The sequence below is a fragment of the Motacilla alba genome, chromosome 3, assembly GCF_015832195.1.
Source record: "Motacilla alba alba isolate MOTALB_02 chromosome 3, Motacilla_alba_V1.0_pri, whole genome shotgun sequence".
Classification (NCBI taxonomy): domain Eukaryota; kingdom Metazoa; phylum Chordata; class Aves; order Passeriformes; family Motacillidae; genus Motacilla; species Motacilla alba.
The window spans coordinates 788,899-814,263 of record NC_052018.1 but is presented as its reverse complement, the minus strand read 5'-3'; the positions used below and the strand labels follow the sequence as shown (position 1 = coordinate 814,263).

At 47.9% G+C, this 25,365-nt stretch overlaps 1 protein-coding gene across 4 annotated transcripts in view; it reads right to left on the bottom strand.

The window, feature by feature from the left end:
- Nucleotides 1-22,546, bottom strand: part of LOC119699068 (interferon-induced very large GTPase 1-like) — an 80,718-nt gene extending 58,172 nt beyond the window's left edge. Inside the window, exons 1-3 of one of the 4 annotated variants that reach the window (XM_038132067.1) lie at nucleotides 22,380-22,546; nucleotides 19,958-20,059; nucleotides 10,479-18,110 (exon numbers count right to left, since the gene is read on the bottom strand). In XM_038132067.1, coding sequence (XP_037987995.1) covers nucleotides 10,633-18,108 — 7,476 coding nt within the window. In that variant the 5' untranslated portion in view covers nucleotides 18,109-18,110; nucleotides 19,958-20,059; nucleotides 22,380-22,546 and the 3' untranslated portion in view covers nucleotides 10,479-10,632. Of the gene's footprint in view, nucleotides 1-10,478; nucleotides 18,111-19,957; nucleotides 20,147-22,379 lie in introns of those variants that run through there. The other 3 variants (XM_038132066.1, XM_038132068.1, XM_038132070.1) reach the window with 3 other exon arrangements.
- Nucleotides 22,547-25,365: the final 2,819 nt, after the last annotated feature.

The following is a 25,365-nucleotide window of genomic DNA, read 5'->3' as shown; positions in this document are numbered from 1 at the left end:
TCAAGATCTCCCCAACGTGAAGGCGACTCCTCGACTGGACATCGACTGGACCTCAAAGAATTACATCGCCTCTATGTTGGTAGATATACCTACTCTGTCTTTTCTTTTTCCACAGGGTTTCTTTCTCTTTCTTTCTCTCTTTCTCTCTCTCTCTCTCTCTTTTCCCCAGTCCCCTCCAATGCATTTTGCTGTGATCATTCAATAAAGTACACTGATTTTGATTGTTGCTGCAAACCCCCTTGCCATGTTGGTGTTTTGTACCCTGAGATCAGATAACGAACCATCACAATCCTGTCCGTGAGGGTGGATCGTGACAGCAGGGCTGGGACACATCACCTACAGAGCATGGACTTGGTCCCTCTGTTCCCCGTTTAGCTGAGCCTGTCTCCAGAGGGATATTTCCTCCAGACAAAGAATTCCCTGCTGCAGGAGTGTTACAGGCACAGAACCCCAGGATCAGTGAGGTTGGAAAAGACCTCCCAGATCACTGTGGCGGTGACTGATCCATTCCTCGTTACCAAATCAGGTCAGTGAGTGCTATGTTCAGTCCTTCCTTGAACATCTGCAGGGATGAGACTCCAAACCTACTTGGGCAGCCCCTTCTAAGGGCTGACCACCCTGTCCATGCAGAAATTCCTCCTGGTGTCCAACCTGAGCCTGCCCTGGCCCAGCCTGAGGACATTTCCCCTTGTCCTGTCCCCATTCCCTGGGAGCAGAGCCCAATCCCCCCGACTGTCCCCTCCTGTCAGGGAGTTGTGCAGAGCCACAAGGTCCCCCCTGAGCCTCCTTTTCTCCAAGCTGAGCCCCTTTCCAGCTCCCTAAGCCTCTCCTGGGGCTCCATTCCCTTCCCAGCTCTGTTCCCTTCCCGGGACACGCTGCAGCCCCTGCAGGTCTCTCCTGTCAGGAGGGGCCCAGAGCTGCCCCCAGCACTGGAGGTGCCCCAGCAGTGCCAGCACAGGGGACGGGCACTGCCCTGGCCCTGCTGCCACCCCAGAGCTGGCACAGCCCAGGGAACACTGGCCTCTTGCCCGACTGGGAACACCTGGGCTCGTGTCCATCTGCTGGTACCAGCACACCCAGGAAATCTTCTCCAGCACCATTAAACCATGCCCCCCTCTCTGCCAGCACTGCACCTTGTGCTGCATGGTTTCCTCGGGCTCAGCAGCTCCTCAGTGTCCCTTCAGGAGCAGCCAGAGAACCGTTCCCTCTCTGCCCCTGCCAGCCTGGGACAGCAGGAGCACACTCCTGCCTCACCCCCAGCCAGCAGGAACGTGCACACTGCAAACTGAAACCATCTGCACTCCTGGCTCCATGGCAGGAGTGACCCAGCCAGGGCTGGAGAAGGCTGGGGATCATCCTGCATCAAGCTCCTCTGCTCCTGCTCTGTCAGCCCCAGGGACACCAGCTCCTCTCCAAGGACAGGCTCCTTCCCTGTTGGGGATACGCTGCCTCCTCCACCTCCCCCCACATCCACTGGCTCTTCTCCAAGTTGATGGTGTGTGGCCAGAGAGCTTCTGCCAGGCACAGCTCACAGGCTGAGGCACAGCCAGGCCCTGGCACAGGTTGCCCACAGAAGCTGTGGTGCCCCTGGGTCCCTGGAAGTGTTCCAGACCAGGCTGGACCTGACTTGGAGCAACCTGGGATAGTGGAAGGTGTCCCTGCCTGTAGCAGCGTGGTGATTTAGATGGTGAATGCTGCTGGCTATTTCCCAATACGCATCTCCTGTGGAAAACCCACCTGGGGAGGCATTCAGGCAAAGCAGTCAAGTGCACACACCACACTCACGCTTCACTCTCAGTGAAGAGAGGCAGAGGGGCCTATTGTGTGATAAATTCCAGTGAAGGTTTATTCTAGCACACCAAAGGGTAATCAAGGACAAAGGACCTAATCATGTGGTGTGTATAAGGTTGAGTAGGGGTCAGCACACAATGACCTGAGGGCAGGGGAGCGGCACAAAGTGCAGGACAAAGGCCATTAGCCTACAGGGAAGACAGGCTGGCCACCAGTGATACTACAAACAATGAGGAAACAGAGAAAGGGAAAACCATGAGAATTTGGGACATGTGGGAAAGTAACTGGGATAAATCATAGTGCTGGCCAGGCTCCATGGGAGAAATCTTTTCTTTCAGCCTAGGTGGAGACTCTATGGTGTATTGTTCAAGGGCAAGGCCCTGGAGATTTCCCTGAGGGGTTCAAAGGATTCCTGAACTCCCCTGCTTTTTCTTACTATGAAGACTTCCCCAATGGACTTTTGCAGACACTTCACTAAACAGGAACACATAGCTAAAACAATAAAAACAATGATTGGAACAAAAAAAAAAATCCTTTCACAAGAGATTAAACCCATCCTGTCAACCCCCTTTGTCCGAAAAGGTAACAGTGCAAAACAATGAGCGAATTAAATTCAACAGAGAGTCTTATAATATTCTGGAGCAGTGGAGAGTCATCTTCTTCTGTGACGAACATCTGCGTTTACATTCCTTTTCCTTCTTCTCCTCCACACCACCCAAGCTTGATCTCTTTGCTGTCTCTGAGGTTCAGGGGGAGTGTCTCTGGATGCTGCATTTGGCAGTTTGATGTACGGCTTGATATTCTTGCCTGGAATCCACCTTGGACCAGATCCTGTAGACATGCAATCATAGTCTCTACCCTAAGTAATTAATGGAAATGGGCCCATTATTTGCTCAGATTCGGGGTCTTTGATCAGCACAGGGTGTTTCTCTGAGAGCTGAGCTCTGCTAGTGTTTGAGAAGTGCCTGACAATGGTCGGGGGTTCTCTCTGGGGTTTGGGATGCATGGCTCCCCCTGCATGTGCCAGCGGCATGGGGGAGGTCGTTTCCAGAGGTGCTACCTCTGGTCCCGAGCCCTGAGGGGATGGGGATGGTGCCACTGATCAGAGGGCTGGGCAACACTCATTTGTAGGGCAGGGGAGAACAGCGCAGCAGGGAGTGAACTTGCATGTCCTGGGCAAGTGGGGTCCCAAAATCCATCATGGGGATTTACATCCCCAAAAAAATTTCTCCTTCCCAGCCACAGACACGGACCGCTGGTTCTGGGGGGAGGGGGAAAAAGCACTTGGCCGTTCTTGTTGCCGAGACACTCGCAGCGTGTTGGAGGCGGGTTGCGAGACCAAAGACCCCTCCCCATGGGCCTGGTCTGGGCCACTTGGCCCATCCCCCTGGCCCAGGGCCCCTTCCCTGCGCACCGCTAGGTTTGGGGGATTTTATCCCCCCATCTGGGCCGGGTCTTGTTTCCTTGGCCTGACCATCAAGGCCAAGGACTGCACCCCGTTCAGCAGTGCAGGGTTCAAAAAATTTTTTGCTGCTGCTCGTCTTTTTGAAAAAAGAAAAGGGGTGGAAAGAGCTGCTAGCTCAGTGGATTTCTAAGTAGTTATTAGTGACTTTCTTTAGCAGTTTTCTGTTTCAGGATTCTGCAGGTCTGTTTCAGAACTGGGAAGGACCTCCAGGGGTGTCAAAAAACAACATCTCCAGAATAGACCTTCTCCTGAAACTCAGCTGTTTGGACTTGAAACAATTAACATTCTTTGCATGGTGGTTTGGGTTTCTGATATTGTAAACCTTGGGTTAGTGAGATAATAGAAGTATCTCTACAGACATATTCTACAGGTAAAGAATCTGCTTGATCATCCTACACCAGCACTTGATTAAGGTTTCGATTGGCCACGGTTAAACCGTTCGAGATGTGTTTGTTCTCTCTTCTGCAAGGACCCAGCAGAAGAATTACAAACGCAGCTCCTTTTTTTTAATAATAAGAGGGGTAAGGTGTTGCCACATTCTCTTCATAAAGAAAAATAAGGCACAATTCTTCCCAAGAATATTTCTGAGATTCACATTCTCTGAACCTCAGAGAAAGGGAAAACACAATTCTTATCTTACTTGCTGAGTCTGTGTTGTGCCAAAGTAGAATGCAATATGGAGATTGTTTACCCAAAGTGAGGATGTTTTGTTTCCTTGGCCTATTAAGGCCGAGAGAGTGAGTGTGTCCGGACTGTCTGCTGACAGTCACGGGAGAGTCAGGACATGAGCGCAGTTCTGTGCAGTTGTGTGCAGAGTGAGCGCTTGGCAGATTCAGTTTAGATGAAATGTATATAGTATAGTATAATAAAGTAATTAATTAGCCTTCTGATAAGATGGAGTCAGATGCACCATTCTCTCCCCTTCGTTGGAGTCGCCCTTGCAGTAATAGTAGGTGAATAGAGATTTGACCTGGGTAGCTGTCATGAGCAAACTGTAGGTGTTCATTGGTCTGGAGGAAAGCTTCCAGATCACTTGATGTCAATGGAAGGTAAACGCATGTGAACTCATACCCTGCTAGGGTTTTGAGGCATGATCTGGCTTTTATAATGAGCTGAGCCATCAGCTCTTGTGGTGTAGTGATAGTCTTATGTGGTTGGTATGATGGGAACACACACTATGATTAGAGGCTGATCCTTCAGAGTGGGGTCCCACTAGAAAATGACCCCATGAAACTTGAGAGACTTTCCCAAGATGGCAGATTGCAAAGGCAGGGTAGGATCAACATGGTGGGCTTGTCTTGTGGACATTGCCTCTGATACCTTTTGGATCACTACCTGGGCTTCTGGTGTGATTGTTCGTGGTGAGTTGAGGTCAGCGGAGCCTCTCAGGAGGTTGAAAAGGGGTGCAAGGTCCTCTGTTGTGATCCCTAGCAGTGGACAAACCCAGTTCATGCTCCCACATAGCTGATGTAGGTCCCCCAATGTTCTTGGTTTGTCCTTGATGGTGAGCTGCTGGGGTACAATGCTCCTTTCACCGATTCAGAGTCCAAGGTAGGTCCAGGGGCAGATGCGCCAAATCTTCTCTGTAGCAATTCCAAAACCTGTTCCTTCAATGGCTTGAACAGTTTTTTGAGAACAATCTCCAAGTAATAGTCAGTCTCAGTGCATACTAAAATATCATCCATATAGTGAAAAATTGTGGCATCAGGGAATTTTTCTCAAATGGGTAAGAGAATGTGGGTAACAAACATTTGGCGGATAGCTGGCAAATTTTTCATCCCTTTAAGGAAGAACTTCCCATTGACACCTTTTTAGATGGGTTTGTCTATTAATTGATGGCACAGGAAATTCAAACCTTGGGGTATCTCTGGAATGGGGCAGGATGTTAAAAAAGCAATCTCTGGTATCAATGACTGCCAGTTTCCAATCTTGGGGGAGCATTGAGGGTGAAGGTAAGGCCGGGCTGCAGAGGGCTTATGTCTTCAATGACCTCATTGACCTTCCTGAGGTTTTGTAGGAGCCTCCACTTCTCTTTGCCTGGTTTATGAATTGCAAAGACAGGGGTGGTCCAAGGGCTAGTGGATGGTATTATGTGGCCCTTAGAAAACTGCTCCTGCACTAGGGAATTTGAGTGCCTTTAACTTTACTTCTGAAAGGGGCCACTGATCAACCCATTCCGGTTCATTAGTTTTCCATGTGAGCGGTGTGGTAGGGTGCTCCACAGTGGCCCTAGCTAGAAATCCTGTGGTGATGAGGGAATTTCTAGCCTTGTTTCCCATTGAGACAATAGGTCCCTGCCCCAGGAGGTGATAGGTGCCCTTACCACGAAAGGTCTTACTGTGGCTACCTGACCCCCAGGTCCTTCAATAAAGATTGGCTGTTTGCTCCACATAGAGGTGGCAGCTCCTCCAATCCCAGAGATGACTCCATTGGCTGGCACAAGTTCCCAGCCTTCTGGCGACTCAGAGTGGACAGTCATGGTCAAGTCTGCTCCAGCATCTGCTACTCCTGGAAGATAAACTTTGTCTCATTTGTTAAGCAAGCCACACTCTATAAGAGGTTTGTCTTGGCCCACAATCTCTGCCCAAAAAAACCATAGGGCTTTCCAACAAGATGTCAGTCCAGGTGAGTATAAGGGAAGCTTGGTTGATGAGTGTGCCCTAGGCCAAAACCAAGGTGGGTGTCTACATGTGGCAGTCACAGTAATTTCATCCCTTGGTCCCACAGTTTGGACTTCTGGAAGTACTTGTGAACTGTCTGGTCCGTTAATAGAGTCCCTGTCATGATCTGCTAGTACAAGAGGGAGTGGTGATGGTTTGTTACCTGATCTCAGAGTGCAAAACCAACGCAGAAGGGGATTTCAGTATGAATCAAAACAAATGCACCTTTTATTTAGTGCCCACAGCAAATGCAATAGAAGGATTAGAAAGGAGATATAGGATAGAAAGAGAGAGAAAAAGATGGAAGGGGGTATAGCTACCAACGGAGAGAGGAAATCCTCGTGGTCCAGCCAATAGATCCGTCTTGTCACATTGGGGTGAATCTCCAAGTCTTTGGTTGAATCAGGTGTCTATTAAAGTCATATGCCGAAGGGGGAACAGGTAAAGGACAGTGGAAAATAAAATGAGTACAGACATGTTCATGTTCTGAAACAGGACAAATCAATCTCAGCAGTGAGCAGGGCCCACTGTTTCTAGGATTGGTTTCTATGGGAAACCAGTCTTGGTCCAGCGAAGACACCTGCAGGCAACACTTGGCAGACATCCCACTTCAGTCAGCCCAGTGCCCCTGTGTCAAAACTCTAGGGGGTCTCAGTCTCAGTCCTTGGGAGGGGGCTTCAATCTCCGTCCTTGACAGCGGTCGTGAGGCAGATGACGGATCTTTCATGGGGGGGATCACCAGAGTTACCTCAGAAAGTTCATTTGGCCAAGGGGTGGGGAAATTAATGGGCTAATGTGATGAGCAGGGGTCATGAAGCAGGTATAAGTGTATAGAGCACGCCACTCCTTGCCAGTCCCTGCTCAAAGCAGTGTACCGTGGTGGCTCTGCAAACAGACCTGCAAACAATCACTTGGCGAGCATCCACCTCTACCAGTCCAGAACTCCAGTTGGGGTCTTCAGGGTCTTAATCTCTGTCCTTGCAACGGTCATGAGGCAATTGAGGGAAACTTTGAACTGTCTCTTACAGTCCCCTGTGATTAAAATGTCCCTTGGTCCGTCAGAAGGTCTAAATTTACCAGTTAGAATTTGGTAGATCACCTCATTATCAAACTGGATGGAAAGGGTGCTTACAAGCATTTGTTGTGTCTCTGCCTGTAGCAGGCCCAGGGCTTGCAAGGCCTCCCTGGCGTTCAGCAGCCTAAGATAGGAAATGCCAAGTCATGATGACTAGACCTTAGAAGCCCCTCTCTTCCGCCTTTGGACCCTTGCTTATCTCTCTGTAAGACTATAGGTCACTTTCCTTTAACCCTTACGACTGGACAATTTCCAATCCCCCTGTACCCTATATAAACCCCTACTTCTGCCCAGTTTGGCAGAAGAGCTGTCACTGAGAACTTTCGCAGAAGAGCAATAAAGACTTCTCTGTGCAACCTCAAATGGCTTTTCTCCTCTCTCGCCTTGCGTCTGCCTGTGGCACCTAGCAACCTAAGAGCTGAAATCACAAACGAGCTGATAATCACTAAAGAGCTGATATCACTGAAGCTTGCTAAGGTAGCCCGTGGCTGGGAGCTGCTTGGGAACTCGGACAGGCAGTTCGGAACAGGACTGGGCTATCCGGTTCTAATGCAGCCCGGCTGGGGACACCCTGTAACCCAGCGAGCAGCATTACCTGCCTGGAAATATTGGTGGATCATGGAGAGTCGGAGCTCTTTCTTGTCATCACACATGGTCTCTTGGTGCCTTGACTTTCCGGGATGGTGGGGAAGGAGGGACAGAACGGCCTGGCATTTGGTGTCATCATGCAGGGCTGCCCTGTGCTCTGCTGGAAGTTTCCCTGGTGTTTCTGGTAGGATGGATGTTGCTGAACCTGCTGGTGGTATTGAAACTTTGGACAGTGTTTAAAATGCTCTTTCCAGTCTAGGCATGCAGTGGAGGGATAACCAGTGGAGGGGTGTTTCTGTAATAAGTCTTTATCACATTCCACCTTGAGGTGACCTAGTTCATGACACTTATAGCATCTGATAACTTGTTTATTTTGTGCCACAAAGGCTTCAGCTACTCCTTTGCTGACTGCCATGGCTACCATATATTCTGAAGTTGTGAGACAGGTACAAGCTTCCACCATTTGCTGAATAGTGCGTTCAGGGTCTGGAGGGAGTGCTCTTATAATTTTCTTGCGTTCCTCATTTGTGTTGGACACTGCCAATTTACTGAGCAGCTCTTCTCTATCCCTTGGGCAATTGACCTGCTTATTAATAGTGTCTTTTAGTCTGTCTATGAATTTGATAAATGTTTCATCAGTGCTCTGACGAATGTCAGTGAAACTTTGTTGTGGGGTGGTATCATCAGGTATTTAGGATAAGGCATTCTGGGCAGCATTTTGAATGTCCTCTAAAACAGCTGGGTGTAGATTCAGGTCTTGCTCCTGTGGATTTTCAGAGAATTTACAGAATTCATAGAATGACTAGGTTGGAAGAGACCTCAAAGATCATAGAGTCCAACCCATGCCCTAACACTTTAACTAAACCATGGCATTCAGTGCCACATCCAGTCTTATTTTAAACACATCCAGTGATGGTGACTCTACCACCACCCCAGATAGGCCATTCCAGAACTTTATGATTCTTTCAGTGAAAAACTTTTTCCTAATATCTGTGGTTGTGATATTTTGTGAAAATCCCTTTGCTAGGATTTTCTTCTCCTGAGACGCTGAGAGGGCCTCAGCTTCAAGTGCAAACAATTTGTTATCTGCTACTGTGGAATGCAGCAGGTGCTTTCTCGATTAGTCAATGTGGGATGTTTCTACTTGGTGGCCAATCGAGGAGGCAGCAGCTCTCGGACTCTCTAGGAGTCACAGAACTTTGTTATTCATTCCTTTCTATTCCTGTCTCGCCTTCTGATGAATCTTTCTCTCTGTTCTTTGTAGTATAGTTATAGTGGGGTCTTTTTAATGTAATATGTATCATAATATAATAAACCAGCCTTCTGAAATGGAGTCAAGATCTCTCCTTCGCTTCACCAAGTCCTGACTGCCCTGAAGACCACCGCAATATAGTATTCATTTTAATATTTGTAAAAAGCCAGTAAATATAATATGTATTCTTCACACCCCTGTCCCCTGCCTGTCTGCAGCACACAGAGCTCGAGTCACCCCCAGCTGTGCCTCCCCTGAACACAAAGGAGACACAGAGCAGTCCAAATCAACTCCTTTAGTAGCAGAGTGTGAAAAATACCAATCACTTGTTTTAAAATTTTCAAAGTTTAGCAGTGACAAAATATAATTAAAATAGTAATAAAAATTAGAACAATAAGAATTTGGACAATCAGAATAGGACAATTGAAGAGAATAAAAAGGAAAGAGTTACAGATGTCTAGGTGCCTTTTACACTTTCTGCCAAGTAAAAGCACACCTCGCTAACAAAGAATTAATCCTTAAAAGCAATAGCCTGTAGCATATTCATAGATCTCGTACATTATGCAAAAAGCCTTTTCAGAAAAAGGGTGTTTTCTGGTTATTGTCAACTCCCCCACTCATCTTGCAAATCAATCGCCTTGGTCCCTCAAAGTCTCGTTCTTCCAAATAAAGAGGCAATAATTCTTCTCTTGGGATTTTTGGTGTCTTGCTGCTGTTATCTCTGTGCAAAGAATTTCTTCATTATCTTATCCATTCCTTGAGCAAGTTAGAAAAGTATCTTCCATCGCATAGTTCCTATTTTATATTATGCTATAAACTAAAAACTATACTTACCACGCTACTTAAAAGAGATTAATACAACATAAATTTCCAATAAAACACATATATTATTCATTTTAGTATTTGAGAAGAGTCAATCATAAAATATGCATTTTTCACATAGAGCCTGCTGGGGATAAGGCTGAAGCAGCCCTTCAGCAGCTCTCCAGGAGGGCTTGGCCCTCCCATTGCCAGCGGGGTTGCAGCACCTGCACAGCAAAAGCCCCCACAGCTCCCTGGGGCAGAGCCAGCTGGTGCCACCTTCTCCAGAGCACCGCTCCAGTGCCACCAGCCTGCCTGGACAGCACCAGCACTGCCCAAGGGCTGCTGCAGAAGGTGCTGGCAGACAGCATTCTCCACATGCGGCATTCCAAAGGCTTTTGCTCAGCAGTGAGGCCAAGGGCAGGAGCAGCTCCTGCTGGGGCTGAGGGCTGCAGGGAAGGGCAGCAGCCCCAGGCACCTGAGCAGGAGCAGCTGCCCTGGACAGAGACACAGCACCCCCGAGGCAGGGAATGAAAACACTGCCTGGGCCCCGGGGAGATGAGGTCACTGCTTTCCTGAGCCCGCAGGCACAACAGCTCCTGCTGGGGGAACGGCCTCAGTTGATCCAGGAGGCTGCAATGAGCGAGAGAAGGATGACTCCCAAAAGCCAAGCAGCCCAGCTTGCAGCCAGCGTGGAGCTGGCCTCAGGTCCTGCAGGCCTTTCTCCGAGCAGGACAGCTCCTTGCTGCAGGAAAACTGCCTTGGGGGCACTGTCCCTTCTTGTCTCACAGCAGCTGATCCAAGGAGTGCTTTGACTGCTGCCCTTGCCCCATCCCTGGACCTTGGGCTCAGGCTTAGCCTTGAGGCCGATTGCCTCCAGGAGGGCATTTGATTTGGCTCTAGGACAAAGCCCTGGGAAATGTTTATAGCAAACACTCAAGTGGATTCTGGCTTTATCACGAAGGAATGAGTTAATGAGGAAAGCCTGAAGTAATGTGCCTTATCTCATGAAATTTGGGAGGAATTGGAAACTATAATTTCCACAATGCATGAGAGCATCATATTGTAAGTTTATTTTGGTGAGAACCTCGAACAAAGCTGTTTTAATTTGCGAAAACCTTGTGTTACTTCCTTTCTGAGGAGATGGACTACACATGTCCAGCTCAGACAGTGCTTCCTGCTTGGTAATTCTCTGCCACGACTCAGGGATTTCTCCTTTGCCCTCAAATTTCCCATTGTACAGGGCTTCCAGCTGTGTCCTGAAATGAGACACAAACCATTTCCAGTACGCCTGCATGGATGAGTCAGGAAGAATGTTCCAAGTAGAATAAGGAGGTCCAGCATCCCGGTATCTCTTGTAGGGGATCCATTGCCCACAATCACTTTTGAATTTACAATTACTTGCAACAAGGCTGGAACAAATGTCAATGACCAGTTCGTGTGTGTCAAACTCAATGCCAGATAAAGATCTGGTGGACCATGTGCCTCCCATCAAAGCTTGTGGGCGATGGAAGATCACCTGATGGTCTCCATCATGATTCCACATGGTGTTTGTGCACACAGCCCCACAAAAGGGACACTGTGCCCAGCACCCCGAAAAATGCTCCGCCAGGATGGTGTGAGGCTGCCTTGAAAACGAGCTCAGGTCAGCTCCAGCCAATTCTTTCATGAGCCTTTTCCTCAGGTCATCCAGAGCTTCTGCCATGGCACTGCTCAGGAACTCAATGTCTGTGACCTCCTGGTGCTCAATGCCCTTCAGGTCACTTCTGGGCAAGTTGATAACCTCTGACAGTTCCCTGCAAAATTCATCCAGCCAGAGAGAGATTTTGTTTTCTCTGTCTTTTCTCTCTTTGAAAATCAACGTTGATAAAGAAACAGCTGACAGGATGTTTTCATAGAGAAGATTTAGAGAAGAATCTAAAAACATCTCCAGCCTCCTACTTCCATCGAAACAGTGCTTCCTAACTCGTATCTCAATGTAACTCTCAAAAAACTGTTTTGGAGACCTAAGGTACTGCTTGAAATACTCAAAATTTTCCTGTTCTGCAAGGTATTTCAGGATGCAAACTTCCAGATTGGCTCTGCTGCCCTGGAAATCTGGGAGTTTGTCCCCCATGTCCACAGCGATGTCTTTAGCCATTCTCTCATAGACAGCACGGCGAAGAGCTGGTTCAATCTTGAGACAAAGGAAAACAGCAAAAGTTGAGACAGAAGTGGCTCCTTGGCAAGAAACCTGGAAACAAAGAAAGAAATCTTCTCTCTTGCTGCTCAGGTACTCAACTGGGTCATTTGCCTTTTGGAATGCTTCGTGCATGGCTTTAAACCTTTCTGCTGCCATTCTGCACAGATACAGAGACAAATCTATGCTGTACTCTCTGTTAAAAGAACATTTTCCATTCCTGGGGACAGAGTTCACACCCTTCTGTACTTCATTGAGTATTTCATGAATAAAATTTCGGCTGTAATCACGTTTCTCCTCTTCCTTCTTAGTAATGTTTGCCTTCACAGACGCTATGATGTTGTCTGTGATGTGCTGAAAGTTGATCACATCAGCAATAGAAATGCTGCAGAAATCTGGCAAATAGCGGTAATAACTTGTCCTCATGATGTGTTTCTCTGGATCAAAAGAAAACCCTCTGCCTTTGGGAAATGACCTGATCCGTGCATGGATACCCGGCTCCTTAAAGTGCTCTACAAGGACATCATTGATTTCTGCATCAATATTCACCCGTTCTGGAGGACGAGCATCATGGGAGACTTCAGCAATCCACTGGTTCCAGACAAGAGTGAAGTTGTCCTTCAGTTCTCTCTCACTGAGGCTCTTCCCTTTCAGACTCACAGCCAGCTCCCGACTCCTCCTCAGCAGCTCATCTTCATATTCCAACTTCCTTGCATCCAGTTTCCTCTGCTCCTTCTGCAGCTCAATAAGATTCTCACATTTCTTTTTTGTTTCATGGAGAAGAGTCTCTTTTAATTCATTCAGCTTCAGCTCTGTGCTGTATTTCCACTGGACCAGAGCCTCACGGTCTTTGTCTTCCCTGAAATACTTTTCCACTTCTTTCTCAATGGCATCACTTGTCTCTTGCACCAGCCCTTCAAGGTGTTCTCTGGTGACATTCTGCAAGTCCCCATTCCGAATTTTGTTGTCCAGTCTCATCTGTACATCTAAGATGTGATTCCTCAGCCTCCAGGTCCACTGACTAAAGGCACTTTCCAGTCTCCTGTAGACAGCAATCTCCAGGGAATTCTTGAAGCTGAAGACAAAGTTTTCATTCAGCAAAGCATTCCAGAGGTCACCAATACGATCTTTCAGGCTCGAGAGTCTCAAAATGCGCTGCGACTCCTTCTTGGCAGCCTGGAGGATTTTGCTCTTGAGTTGCTGGACGTTCTGGCTGTATTTGGGGTTGGGTGGTGCCATTGGGGGGTTTCCTTCCCACAGGTGAGCAAAGTAGTGAATGTGGGTGTTGACATCAAAGCCAATGACATCGCTGAAAGAGGAGACATCACAGAATTCCTGCTGAGCAGCTACTCGGGTCATTTCATCCAGCTTTTCCTGCAAACGCCTTTGTCCTTCCATGTTCTGCTCCTTGGCAGTTGCTTCTCCCACGTTTTGGTGGACAAAGAGGCAGCTTGGGGAAAGATTGACTTTCTTCATCCTCAGGAAAGCCTGCACAGCGATCTGGAGAACATCTTGCATTTCTGATGGATTTTCTCCAAAGATATTGATCACAGTCAAGTTGCCGACACCAATGACAAAGGTTGCCGACTCGTTGTCATGGTTCAGGGAGTGTTTATTGGCCATCTCGATGGCACGAAGTCCCTCTGTGTCAACCACCAGCACAAAATCAAAGCCCAAGTCTTGCTGCAGCTCCTCTCCCACTGGGATGAGCTGCATGAAGGCTCCGCGGGTGCATCTCCCTGCGCTGACGTTGAACTGCAGACCAAACATGGCATTCAGCAGGGTGGACTTGCCCGTGCTCTGGATGCCCAGCACGGAGAGCACAAACACTCGTTTGTCCCCCAGCCTCTCAATTAAGCTGTCAAAGATTGCTCCCACCCAGTGCAAGGGCAGGTAAGAAGCATCCCCATCCATCAGCTCCACGGGATACCCTGAAACCATCAGCTCTGCTGCAATTTCTGGCAGTTTTTCAGAATTGTCATTCTTGGTATTCATTAATTGCAGAGCTTCATAAATCTGCCCTGCCTCTCGCAGCAGGTGCTCCAGGCCGATGGATGAATCATTCATTTCATCAGACAGGGCATTCAAGCCACTCGGCAATTCAGCATTGCCACTGGATTTTTTCTCGGTTTTCTTTCTTGACAGGATTTCAGACCATAACTTGTGATAGTCTCTCCTCAGTTCTTCAAGGCGACCACAAGACAGCTCATCCATAAAGACCTTCATCCATTGCAGGAAGTATTTCTTGGTATCTGCTGGCTGGGCCTGGAGAAAGCCAAGGAATGATTTCATCAGTGGGTTGAGAGGGAAAGCTCGCTCAAGTTGCTTTCTTCTTATTGCTTTCTTCTCTTGTTCAATTTGGCTGCGATGATGCTCAATGCTCTTGTTCCCCTTCTCCTGCAAGCGAGTGAGTTCTTTGTCCTTTTGGCACCACTGGTGCCACAGTTTTCCTTGGAGCGGCAGCAGCTGGGATTTGATCTCCGACAGCTTCTCTTTCTTCAGAAGCTCCACCAGCTCCTTTGCCTTTGCTTTGGCTGTCACACACGCGGGTTGATCTGCATCCACTATGAATCCATGCTGGCGAGCTTTGTCCACACAGGCCTCCAGGCTGAAACATGGATTAGACCCTTCCAGGAGACTCCCAATTGTCTTGGTCAGCTGGTCCATCAGTTCTGCTTCGTTTCTGTTCTTGATCCCTATTTTTATGGTTTTGCTGGCTGGTCCAGCTGCAACATCCTCTTTTTCCGTGAGAAGACAAACCAAAGGCCTTTCTGACTGCCACAGGTCCTTCAGAAGCTTTTTCCCCCTGTCGTCCATGTCCTCCAACTCAGATACAACAGCCATGTTGACAGCAGATATCTCCTGCAGGAACTGCAGCTGTGCTCCGTGATCCCTGGCGTCTCCATGCAGGTTACAGAAAGCCACGCAGCAATCAAAGGCGTCATCAGGGTTTCTGCCAGGGCAGTACCAGGCGATCTCCACCAGCCCTTCCATCAGCAAACACTCTCTGGTGCTGCCTCTGCAGTGGCGGTGGAAGAAAGTGTCGTGTTTGCGTTTGCTCAGCAGAGCGTTCAGGAGCTGGGATTTGGAAGAGGAGGCTGATCTGCCAATGCGGATGAAGGACACGATGGGTGTCTGTGCCTGAAAGATGAGTTTGTTGCTGTAACTCTTTGTTCCAGCCTGCTTTGCTGACTTGTCTGCCTCTTTCCAGCTCCTTTGGATTTGGCTGAGGGCGTAGAGTGGGAACTCGATGCGTGAAGTGCTCGGGTTGGGCACCAGCAGAGGCAGCGCCAGTTGGCAGAATGCCAGCTTGGTTGCAAGGGTCTGTCTCAGGAAGTCATCAGCACAATGGAAAATGGCCATCTGCAGGTCCATGGGGTGCACATGGCTGTCCCTGCTTGCACGGTCAGGGGAGGCTCCCTCCAAATCATTAAAAAATTGTTCAAAGGAGTCTGATTGTTGATCCTCTAGCTCTGTGGTTTGTGGCACAGGTGCAAGGCCTGGGTTGCTCCTTTCCCGGCAAGTCAGGTACCTCACCTGGTAATCCACAGTTAACAGCTTTTGCAAGAAGTAAAAGGGCAGTTCTTTTTCTTGGCTGGGCTGGCTGTCCAGCAGAGATGTCTTGCGGATGGTGTGGAAATCTCCTATCCCCATTTTCCTTGGATAGTGACTTTCCAGTCCAAGACGTTTCAGCAACTGGAGGAACTGCTGGTTTGCAATGGCTTCCTTTTCTTTGGATTCGCTGCTGTCTGACTTGGACTGGGACTGACTGGGGGCCCCAGGTGATGGAAAAGTGTCTTCCAGGTCTCTGAGTGTGTTCTGCATGCTCTGTTCATCCCATTTGTCATCCAAGCACTCACTGATCAAGGAGTCCAAGTCCCCTTCCAGCCTCTCCCAGTCTTCATCTCCACGGTGCTTGTGGAGGAGATTCTTTATCTGTGTGGACCACAAGCCTTTCATGTGATCTTCCATGAAAACTAAACGCTCCCTCTTCTGCTCTGGGGACAGCTCTTGACATTCAGGGGTCACAGTCAGACCCATGAGCAGGAGGAAGGCCTCAGCTCTGTTGGCATCTTGCTCCTTCAGGTTCACATACTCCGCATGTGCCGCTTCCATTTCCTTGGCCATGTAGTGAATTTCTGGGTGTCCAAGGAGGTGCTGAAAAGTGCTGCTTTCCACCTGGTACCCTGTGCTGATCACAATCAAGAGCACCAACAGTTCCATGTCCTTCTGACCCTGTTGCTGGAGAGACTGGAGTAAGGAATAAATGGCGAGGCTGCTGGTCAGGGTGGCTTCTATCTTTGCCTCATGAACATCAGAAGCAGAGCTTCCTGGTGCGTAGGTGACAGCATGGATGTGCTCCTTCATTTGCTGCAGTGTTTTGATGAGCTCTTGAAGCTCAGAGACTTTGGGAGATCTGGGAATCGGGTGCTCAGTCTGGAAGACCCACTGCATAATGAAGGAAGCCTCAGGGAAGTCCTTGACAGAGTAGATATGAGGATTCAGGAGACTCCTCAACATTACCTTGATAGAGGTGGTGTTTTCTGGAGGTGACTCCTGGCAGCTGCGCACGGTGTTCACCAGGAAGTCCTGCAGGGCTTTGTCCGACAGGCACACGTTGATCCACACACTGGGGTTCCCGGTTTTTGCATTGAGATAGTCTTTTAGCCCCATCATCATGAGCAGCTTTTTTTCATCCACTGTCACCTCCCAGGCCCTCACAGTCCCCATGAAATCTCTAGCCTCTTGCACTGCACTGCCCAGTTCCTCTCCAAAAATGGTGCCAAAACTCAGATTCGTCAGCGCTTTGTACATAGCCCTGAGGGCTCTGCTCATCTGACCAACAGACTTAAAATCCCCATAGTGATTGTAAAGGATGACGTCCCACACTGGGATCAGCTCAAAGCCACGGTCGATAACGCACCACGTTGTGTTATCAGACACGAGCCCTGTTTTCCACTGAGGAAGGGAAGCTGTGTCTGCTGGGCCCCCTGTGTTGACCACGTAGAGCTGAATTGCTGTATGGGAACTCTCCCCAGCTCTCCCCAGGACAGATGCCTGTGAGCTGGATTTGGAAACATCCAGGGTCCCTTCTGCACTGGCCCCAAAGCCACCCCAGCTGGCCCCAACAAAGCTGTTCAGTGCTTCAGTCGTTTGTCGCTTCATCTCTTCCCGCTGCTCAGCTCGGAATCCTTCTGTAGAAGCCTTCCACCAGAATATCCCCCCAAAGTGGAGGGGACCCTGGTTTATGTGGGACCCAAACCTCCTGAAGAAGCTCTCACACATCTTCACCAAGATGGGGTTGTCTTCTTCCCAACTGAAGCTCAAAAGCTGCTGCTCCATGTCTTGCAGCTCCTGCAGAGCCGCATCCGAGAGGCGAAGCTGATGCCTTTGGAAGTAGCAGGAGGCCAGAGGGATGTACTGGTACTTGGTGGTGCAATAGTAGCTCTGCTCAGAGAGGGACTGGTGGGTGTCCTGTGACTGCCAGGAGCTGCTGTGATCTACACCTGCTGCCAGATTAATCCCCCAAAATGAGGATTTGGCAGAAACGCTCATGCTGAACCCCAGCTGCTCCATGGACTTGGTGAAAGTGGATTCTGCTGCAGAAGAGGAGAACTCCTTCCTCTCAAGCAGCGATCCTTGTACTGGACCGGCCAGCTGGAAGCCCTCAGGAACCCTGAGGAGCTGCTCTCGCCTTGCCAGCACATCTTCAGGTCTGCTGGTTCTGTAGATGCCCTGCAGGGCCAGTCCCCCCGACGCCCGCCTCAGCACCTCCGTGTCAGGGATCTTCTCCCTCCTGCCTGCTGACAGCTCCTGCAGCTCCAGCTGCTTCTGGATGCTCTCCAGCAGATCTGCCAAGGGTTTCTTTGGTTGCGGCCAGAACTCTTTGGGAATCTCCATGGCTTGCCACAGAGTCTCTGCTTTCTCCCTCAGAGTATCCTGGCTGTGGCTGTGGCTCTTGAGCATTTCTGTCAGATCCTTCAGGGCTTGTTTGGCCTCTTCTTGTCTCTGCTTTGTCTTCTCCAAGTTATGCTTTTGCGTCTCCTCACACGTTTTGCCATCTGTTATGTTCAGAAGTTTCTGGAGTGCCTTCTTCTCCCAGGGGTGCTGGACCTCACACTCCAATCTGAGGTAGTCTTTATATTCCAGATGTTGCAGGGCTTCTCTGCACTTGATACCCAGGATCTGTGAAGCTTTGGGCAGCCAGTATGCAGCATCCAGTCCTTCCTCCTCAAACGCCTCTGCCAGGAGCTGGGCCTTTGCATCCCCCTCCTGTGTGTCCTCCTGTGAAGCCATGGCTGTGGAGGAAGAACAGAGACTTTCCCTAAGGTGTTGTCAGAGGCCCCAGGCTCCTGGCAGAGGCTCTGCAGCAGCTGTGGCTCTGGGGATTGCTCCCACCCGGCTGCTGGAGCCAGGCCTGGGATGGCACCAGGGTCTCTTTCCCTGCACTCTGGATGTGCCTGTTGCTTTCCTGTTTGCAGGATCAACCCTGAAGCTGAGTGTGTATTCCAGGGACAGCACAGACACACAAAGACACAAATACAGACACAGAGACACACACACACACACAGACTCTCTCAGTCTGTGAGACAACCTGCCCTGGACAAGGTGTTACCTTCACCATCACCCACATCCTCCCAGCAGAACTCCTCAACCCACAAGTGCAGACAGCCGGGGCCATTCCTGGCTCCCTGGAGCACTGGCACAGCCCCTCTGCCCATCCAACAGTTCTGCCTGCATCCTGCACCCTCTGCCCAGCCCACGGCTGCCCTGCTCCCTGCCTGGCCCAGCCTGCTGCTCCCAGCACCCGGAGGCAGCGCTCACACACTCCCCCCATGGGCACCCCACACTCCCCAGACACACTCCCCCATGCCCGGCACAGCCCCAGGGGCTCTGAGCTGTGCTCCTGCTCCAGCTGCCAGCGCAGCCCCTCCCTTGCCCCTCTCTGGCCTCTTCCCAGGAGCTGCTTCCTGGCACACTCAGGGGCCCAGCCCAGTGCAGGGGGAAAATCCACCTTGTCCCTGCCCACAGCTGCGCCTGGGACATCCTGGTGGCCCTTCAGGAGAGACTGGAGATGCTGGGAGCCAACTCAGAGAGGTGCCCTCTGTCATCTGTTGGTGGTTAGCACAGAGGGTCTTTTTTTATATGCATATTATAGTATTGGCTTTTCACAAATAATTAAATGGATTCTGTATGTGTGGTGTTAAAATAACTTTGCTAGAGACATATAGGGGTTTTTTTCTGTTGTTAACTAAAACTTAGAAGTAGCTGATATATATATATATATATATATATATATATATATATATATATATACACCTGTGTCAAATGTCTGCTTGGTTGGGATAATATCCAAGGAACATATGATGAAGAGCTGGTACTGATATGCCAGCTATCAGTACTCACTTGTCTGAAGAAAGCCCAAGAACTGAAGATGAGGATAAGCATGGACTAAAACCACAGCCAAGAAATATGCATGCTCTAAAAAGGCAGACCCGAGGAGGAGCCATGCTAATCAGTTCTTGGAGCATGTAAACTAGTTTTGAGGAAAGTATGAGTATGCAAAAGCAGATGCAATAGAAATGGTATGTTAAGGATATTTCCAAACTAGTAGATGTGCCCTTGGCTGAGTGCCAAGACGCACTCGCTGTAGATCTTTCCTTTATTGTCTTTGTCTGCTTTTGTCCTGTATTAAACTGTTAAATTTTACCAGGAGAGTGAAGTGTGTTTTTCAGAGTGTCATCAGGCAAGTGCCCATTGGTGGCCATCCTGGCCACAGCCACCACGCAGCCACTGGGCTTAAAATCTCTGGTGACAGGCGGAAAAGTGCCTGCAAACCTTCAACTGGGCACTTGCCTCTTAACCTTTGGGGGTTTTGACTCTTGTCACACAATTTTGAGAAGTGTCCCAATCTCAGTTCACTTGGATACTGGGGAGATTTATTCCTTGCAAAAAAATCCTTCTGAACATTCAGCTTCCATCCCACCAAGGCCACAACACTGTCACCAGCACAGGAATTGATCCCAGGGGCTTGGCCTGGGCTCCTGTGCCCTTCCAGAGCCTTCGGGGGCAGCTTTCCCTTGGGAATCCCTGGAGATCTGGGCAATGTGTGCAAGGGCTGTGGGCTCTGATTCCCCTCACCCACCTCACAGCAGATGCTCCCGTTGCTCCCAGCCTTGGCTTCCCAGCAGACACCGGCAGCTGAAGGCCCCAGCTCAGGGAACACAGCACAGCAGCAGCAGCAGGCCTGGGGTACACGGTGGGTGTGGAGAAGAAGATGAGAACCCCTTGAGAACTCACAAGGAAGAGCAGCTTGAAGGAAAGGCCCAAAATCCTAAAGGAGAAGAGCAGACAGTCAGGAGAAGGAAACCCATGAGCATGGCAGATTCACTGCAGGGAGCACTGGAGGCTAACCCTTCCCTTCCACTGGGGATTGCCCAAGCAGCAAAGACTCCTCAGGGCTCTTGTGGTGTTGTGGTGTGTTATTCAAATTGTTCTAATTAAGTTGGTATCTCCCAGTTTGTCCCCTAGTTAGGCTATGGTTCAGCCTGAGCTTCCCCACCTTCTCCACTGATTGACTTCCCCTCCACCCCTGTTGCTATCCTTCCCCACAGATTTATGTTGTTAACGCCTCCCAGGGCCCCTGTCCATCATCCAGTAGCCCCACCCCCCCTTTCCAGAATGTTCTCCCTTCTGTGCTGGATGATTGGATCAGGGGCCAAAACTCCTCCCCATTCTATTGTCTATTTGCTGGCCGGGATATCAGTTATATCTGTACCACCCCTCAAGTTCTCTACATAGGTTCATGTAATGTATCCACCTTTAGTCTCCACCCCCTATATATGTTACTGTCCCCTTCAATCTGGGTCCTTTGTTCAGCGAGTCTCCCTGGAGGGATAAACTTCTCTGGACCATTCTTTTCTCACCTTGCTTCCTCCTCCACATCCCTGAAACTCCTGCCGAGGCGCTGCCTGGAAGCCTACAGTGATTCACCAGAAGCTGCACTGGGTAGTACCCCCCTTGCTGGTTGAGCCACGTGTCGGCTCTCAGCCTGGCGCAGGTCTCCTCCCAGGAGCTGGGAGTGTGAGAGATTTTGGACCCAGCGTGGCATTGTGGGGAGGTGAGCAGAGCAGGGTTTCACCTGGGACCCACATCCATGTTCCCCCACCAGAAGGAAGCTGCACATGCTGGAGAGGTGGGACAGAGCAAAGCCCATGAAGGTCAGCAAGGCCCAGTGCAGGTGCTGTCCCTGGGTCAGGGCAATTCCAGGCACAGGCACAAGCTGGGAAGAGAATGGATTGAGAGCAGCCCTGAGGAGAAGGACTCGGGGCTGCTGATGGGTGAGAGGCTGTCCAGGGAACATCTGTGCTCTCGGGGCAGCAGCCAAGGTGAGGAGGGGGCAGAGCCAGGAGAACAGCACTGACAATGGGGCAGCAGGGCCCTGTCCCACCCCTGCCCACATCACGCAGCTGCTGCTGGGGGGAAGCTCAGGGCCCTGGAGAGGGGGGAGAAGCAGCGCTGGGCTTGGATCACAGCAGGCACTGAGCCCCCCCAGCAGCTGGGGTGCTCCCACCAGCAGGATGGGGACAGGAGAGGGACAGCAGAAACAGGAAAAGCTGCTGGCTCAAGACAAAGGCAGTTCAACAGCAGAGGAAAGCTGGGTGAGCTAGCAGAGCACAGCAGGGACTTTGGGCACCAAGTGCCCTAGGTGGGCACATGTTCAGCTGCTCCCTGGGCAGCAGAGCCTCAGTGCAGAGCGGCTGCTCAAGAAGGGAACGGCTGGCTCAGGGTCACTGCTGGAGCTTGTCCACCAGAGCCACTTGTCCCAGCCCTGTTCCCTCCCAAATTCTCTCCCACTGGAGCAGTGCTGATTCAGTCTCAGGAGCCAGGAGGTGCCCCGGATATCATTAACTCCAGTCTAGCCACATCCAGGCACCCTTGGCAGTCCCTGCACAGTTTCCCAGTGCTGCAGGAATAGGGGACTGTGTCAGTGCCCGCAGAGAGGCACTGAGCACATTGAGGGTAGAACTCGGGACCGAGTTCCTCCTTGGAAGCAAACATGGGAAGCAGCAAGGCTGGCAGCGGGACCTGCCATGGGAATGCCTGCACCCCGTTTGACAGGAACAGCCCCCCCGAGAGTGTTTTCCGCAGCCCTGCCCCAGGGAAAGGGGCTCTGGGAACACTGCTGCCTTTGTGGGGCTGTCCTACAGACCCGAGCGCTCGGGGTGGTTATGCTTAGAGTGTAAGAGAGGAGAATCCCACCCTCCCTGCACGGGCAGGAGAAGGAATGATCCCCCCGGCTCCTGCCTGCAGGGGAGCGCAGCCATCCGGCCCCACCGCGGGGCTGGGGGTGTCCGGGCCGGGCAGGGTCGGCCCCGCCTGCGGGGAGCGTTTCCCGGCCGGGCACGGGCTGGCGGCAGGGAAGGGGCTCCGCTCGGGATCCGTGGCAAAGCACAGGCAACAGGAGGCAGGAGAGCAACAAGATCCCGCTCCCTGCTGCTCCCGACTCCCAGCCCCGCTGCTCCTCCCCATCCCCATTCCCATCAATCCCCATCCCCATCCTCTACCTTCTCCCTCCGGGCCCCGCAGCTCCCGGGCTCGGAGAAGTCCCGCACAGCCCAAACAGCTCCGGCTCTTTTTGGGGGAGCTGTTTCCCCTTTTATCGGGGCAGTGAGGGAGCAGCTGCTGCTTTCCTGGTAATCTTGCATTTTCCTGCAGCAGTGGGAAAGTGAAACTGCTGCTGCCTGGTTTGGGGTGTGTGTTTATTTTGGTTTAGGGTAAATTTGGGAGAGAACTTTTAAAGGGTTTTTTTTTTTTAACTGGTTTGGGAGAAAATATTTTTTTAGAGGAAAGTGGAAAAGCCCTTCTTTGTTAAATAACAACACTGAAAAATATTAAATAATAAAACTTTCTGTTGTTTTGAAAGAGATGATAAATTTAGAAAAGTTTTGGGTTTCTTGGGTTGTAGCTTGGTTTATTTAGTTCTTTATTAGTTTTTTGGGGGTTGAAAATGTTGGGGTTTAGGCCTATCCCGGTGGGTTAGAGGTTGTTGGTGGTTTTTTGAGTGTTCAGTTTTGAGTAGGTTTAAATAGGTGTAAAGAAAAGAGAAAAAAAATACTGTTTAGGAAACTATTTTAGTTGGTGAACTTAACTAAAAAAAATTAGTTTTGTTGTTTGTTTATTTGTAGATGACAATAGTTTAGGAGGAGGAATGTGGAGGAGTGAGTGCAGTGTTAGAAAATAAATTTTGTTGTTTTTTTCCTTTTTATTTTTTGGAATAAGTTTTAAAGGTGTAAATCTTATTATTTAGTGTAAATAGAATAAGACAATTGGGGATAAAAGCATTATAAAGTTAATTTAGGATGTTTTGTTTTTTATTTTTAGATTGTTAGTTTATTATTAAAATTAATATATATTTTTAATTTTAAATATATATAGATTATATATTTAATGTATAGCTATATATACATAATGGTATTCATATTTAGTAAATAGTGATCTTTTTATATAGTTTTTATTTAATAATTTGGGTTTTTTGAGGTATATATTGTGGGGGGGGTTGTATTATTTATTATGTGTAACTTGGTTTTTGAGTAAAAATAATTATATGAATGAGTTTGTTTGCATTTGAGGTAGAACTTATTTAAACGTTTTTTAAATAAAATTTCTAAAATAAATTTTAAAAAATAAATGTTAATTTAATAAATTAAATAAATTTATTAAAATGGTTATAATATATTTTAATAACTATAAAGGTTTGGATTGGGTAGGGTTTATATGGTTAGTAGAGTTTTGGGTGTTAACTAATTAGGTGGTTTTTGTTAGATGTTGTTTTTAATTTTTGAAAGGTTTTTTATTTAATGTATTTAAGGTGGTTTTTAATAGTTTCTTGTAATTTTTATGTTGTTTGCAGTAGGTGTGTGGTTGGGGATCGGGTATATTTATTTAATGCTCTGTTTTTAGTTTAGGTGTTGATAAGGTTGTTGTTTGATTTAATTTTTTTGGGGGTGTTATGTTTTTAAAGGATTTGTTTTTGGAGGTTTAGGATGGTGTTATGGGTTGTAGTATGAGGTGTAGGGTAGGTTTTTCTTTATTTTGTTGTGGTTTTTACTATTGTGAGCATGTAGTGTTTGTTTTGGTGTGTTTGGGGTAGTGTAATGTAGTTAATTTGTTAGGTTTTTATATTTGTATTTGGATTAATGTTTATTATATTACAGAGGTTTTATTTGTTTGGTTTCTTTGATGGTAGTATATGTTTTATAGTTATGGATAATTTGTGAAATATTGTTTACTGATAAATATATTTTTTTGTTTTGTGCTTATTTATATGTGGTAGTTTTATTTTGATGGTTTGAGGTATTATGGGTTTATTGAGTTAGGAATACTGTTTTCTGTGTTGTTAATTTCAGTTAATTTTTGATATTTTTATTTTTGTAGTTCAGTTTATTTGTTTATTGTTTTGGTGGTTTTTATTGGTTTTATTTTTGGGGATATGGGTATTTATATGGTAGTTTTTTATTGGTAGTTTTTTTATTTTTGTAGTAATCGTTTTTTAATTATTTGTAGTTTAAATTGGGTTTTTTATGTTGTTAATTAGTTGGTTTGTTTTTTTTTTTTTGTAGTTCTTTTTAAAGAGTATTGATTATTATTTATGAATTAGTGTAGAGGTAGAGCTTTGGGGTTTTTTTAGTAATGTTTAGGGTTAGTTGAATAGTTTTGAGTTTAGTGAGTTGGTTTGATTTATTTTTTTAGTAGTTTTTGTGATTTGTTGTGTGGGGTTTTATATGAGTTTTTGTTTGGTTTTATTTTTATACTGTGCTAGGAGTTATTATTAAAAAGAGTGTATTTTTGTATATTATTAAAAAGAGTGGGGTTTTTTGTTGGTAGTTGGTTATATGGTGGTGGTTTTTTAGTATGTATTTTTGGGGGAGTTTTATTAGTAAGATTAAAGGGTTTTTTGTTAGTTTCTGTTTATTTTTAGAATTTCAGGGTGACTTGTTTTTTTTAATATGAGTATGTTGTGTGATGAGAGCAATTTATTTGTTTTATGTAGTATTGGTGGTGTGGTGGGTAGAGGGAATTATTGTTTTGTTTATTTTAGTATTGGAAGCTGGGGTGCCAGGAGGAGTTGTGTTTTAGTGTTTATTATTTTTGAGGTGATTTGGATTTTCTTATTGGTTGTTAATTTTTTGTTGTTATTGTTGTTGGAGTATAGTTGGTTTTAGATTTTTTTGCAGTTTTGATTTTAAAATTTTAGTGGCTGGCTTTGAGGTTTTTTAGGTATTTTTTGTTAAAGGTTTTAGGATAAATGATGGGTTTTGGTTGTTGAGTAGAGTACGTTTTTTAATATTTGGCTTTGTTTTGATTGGGCTAAGGGTTATTTTATGAGTGATTTTTTGTTTCATTTGGGTGAAGGTTTGTTGTTGTTTAGGGCTTTAGTGGAATCTGTTTTTTTATGGGTGATTAGGTAGAGAGGGTTTATAATTTGGTTGTATTTAGGAATGAGTATTTTTTAAATTTTGGGGTGTTTAGGAAAGTTTGTGGGGTTTTTTG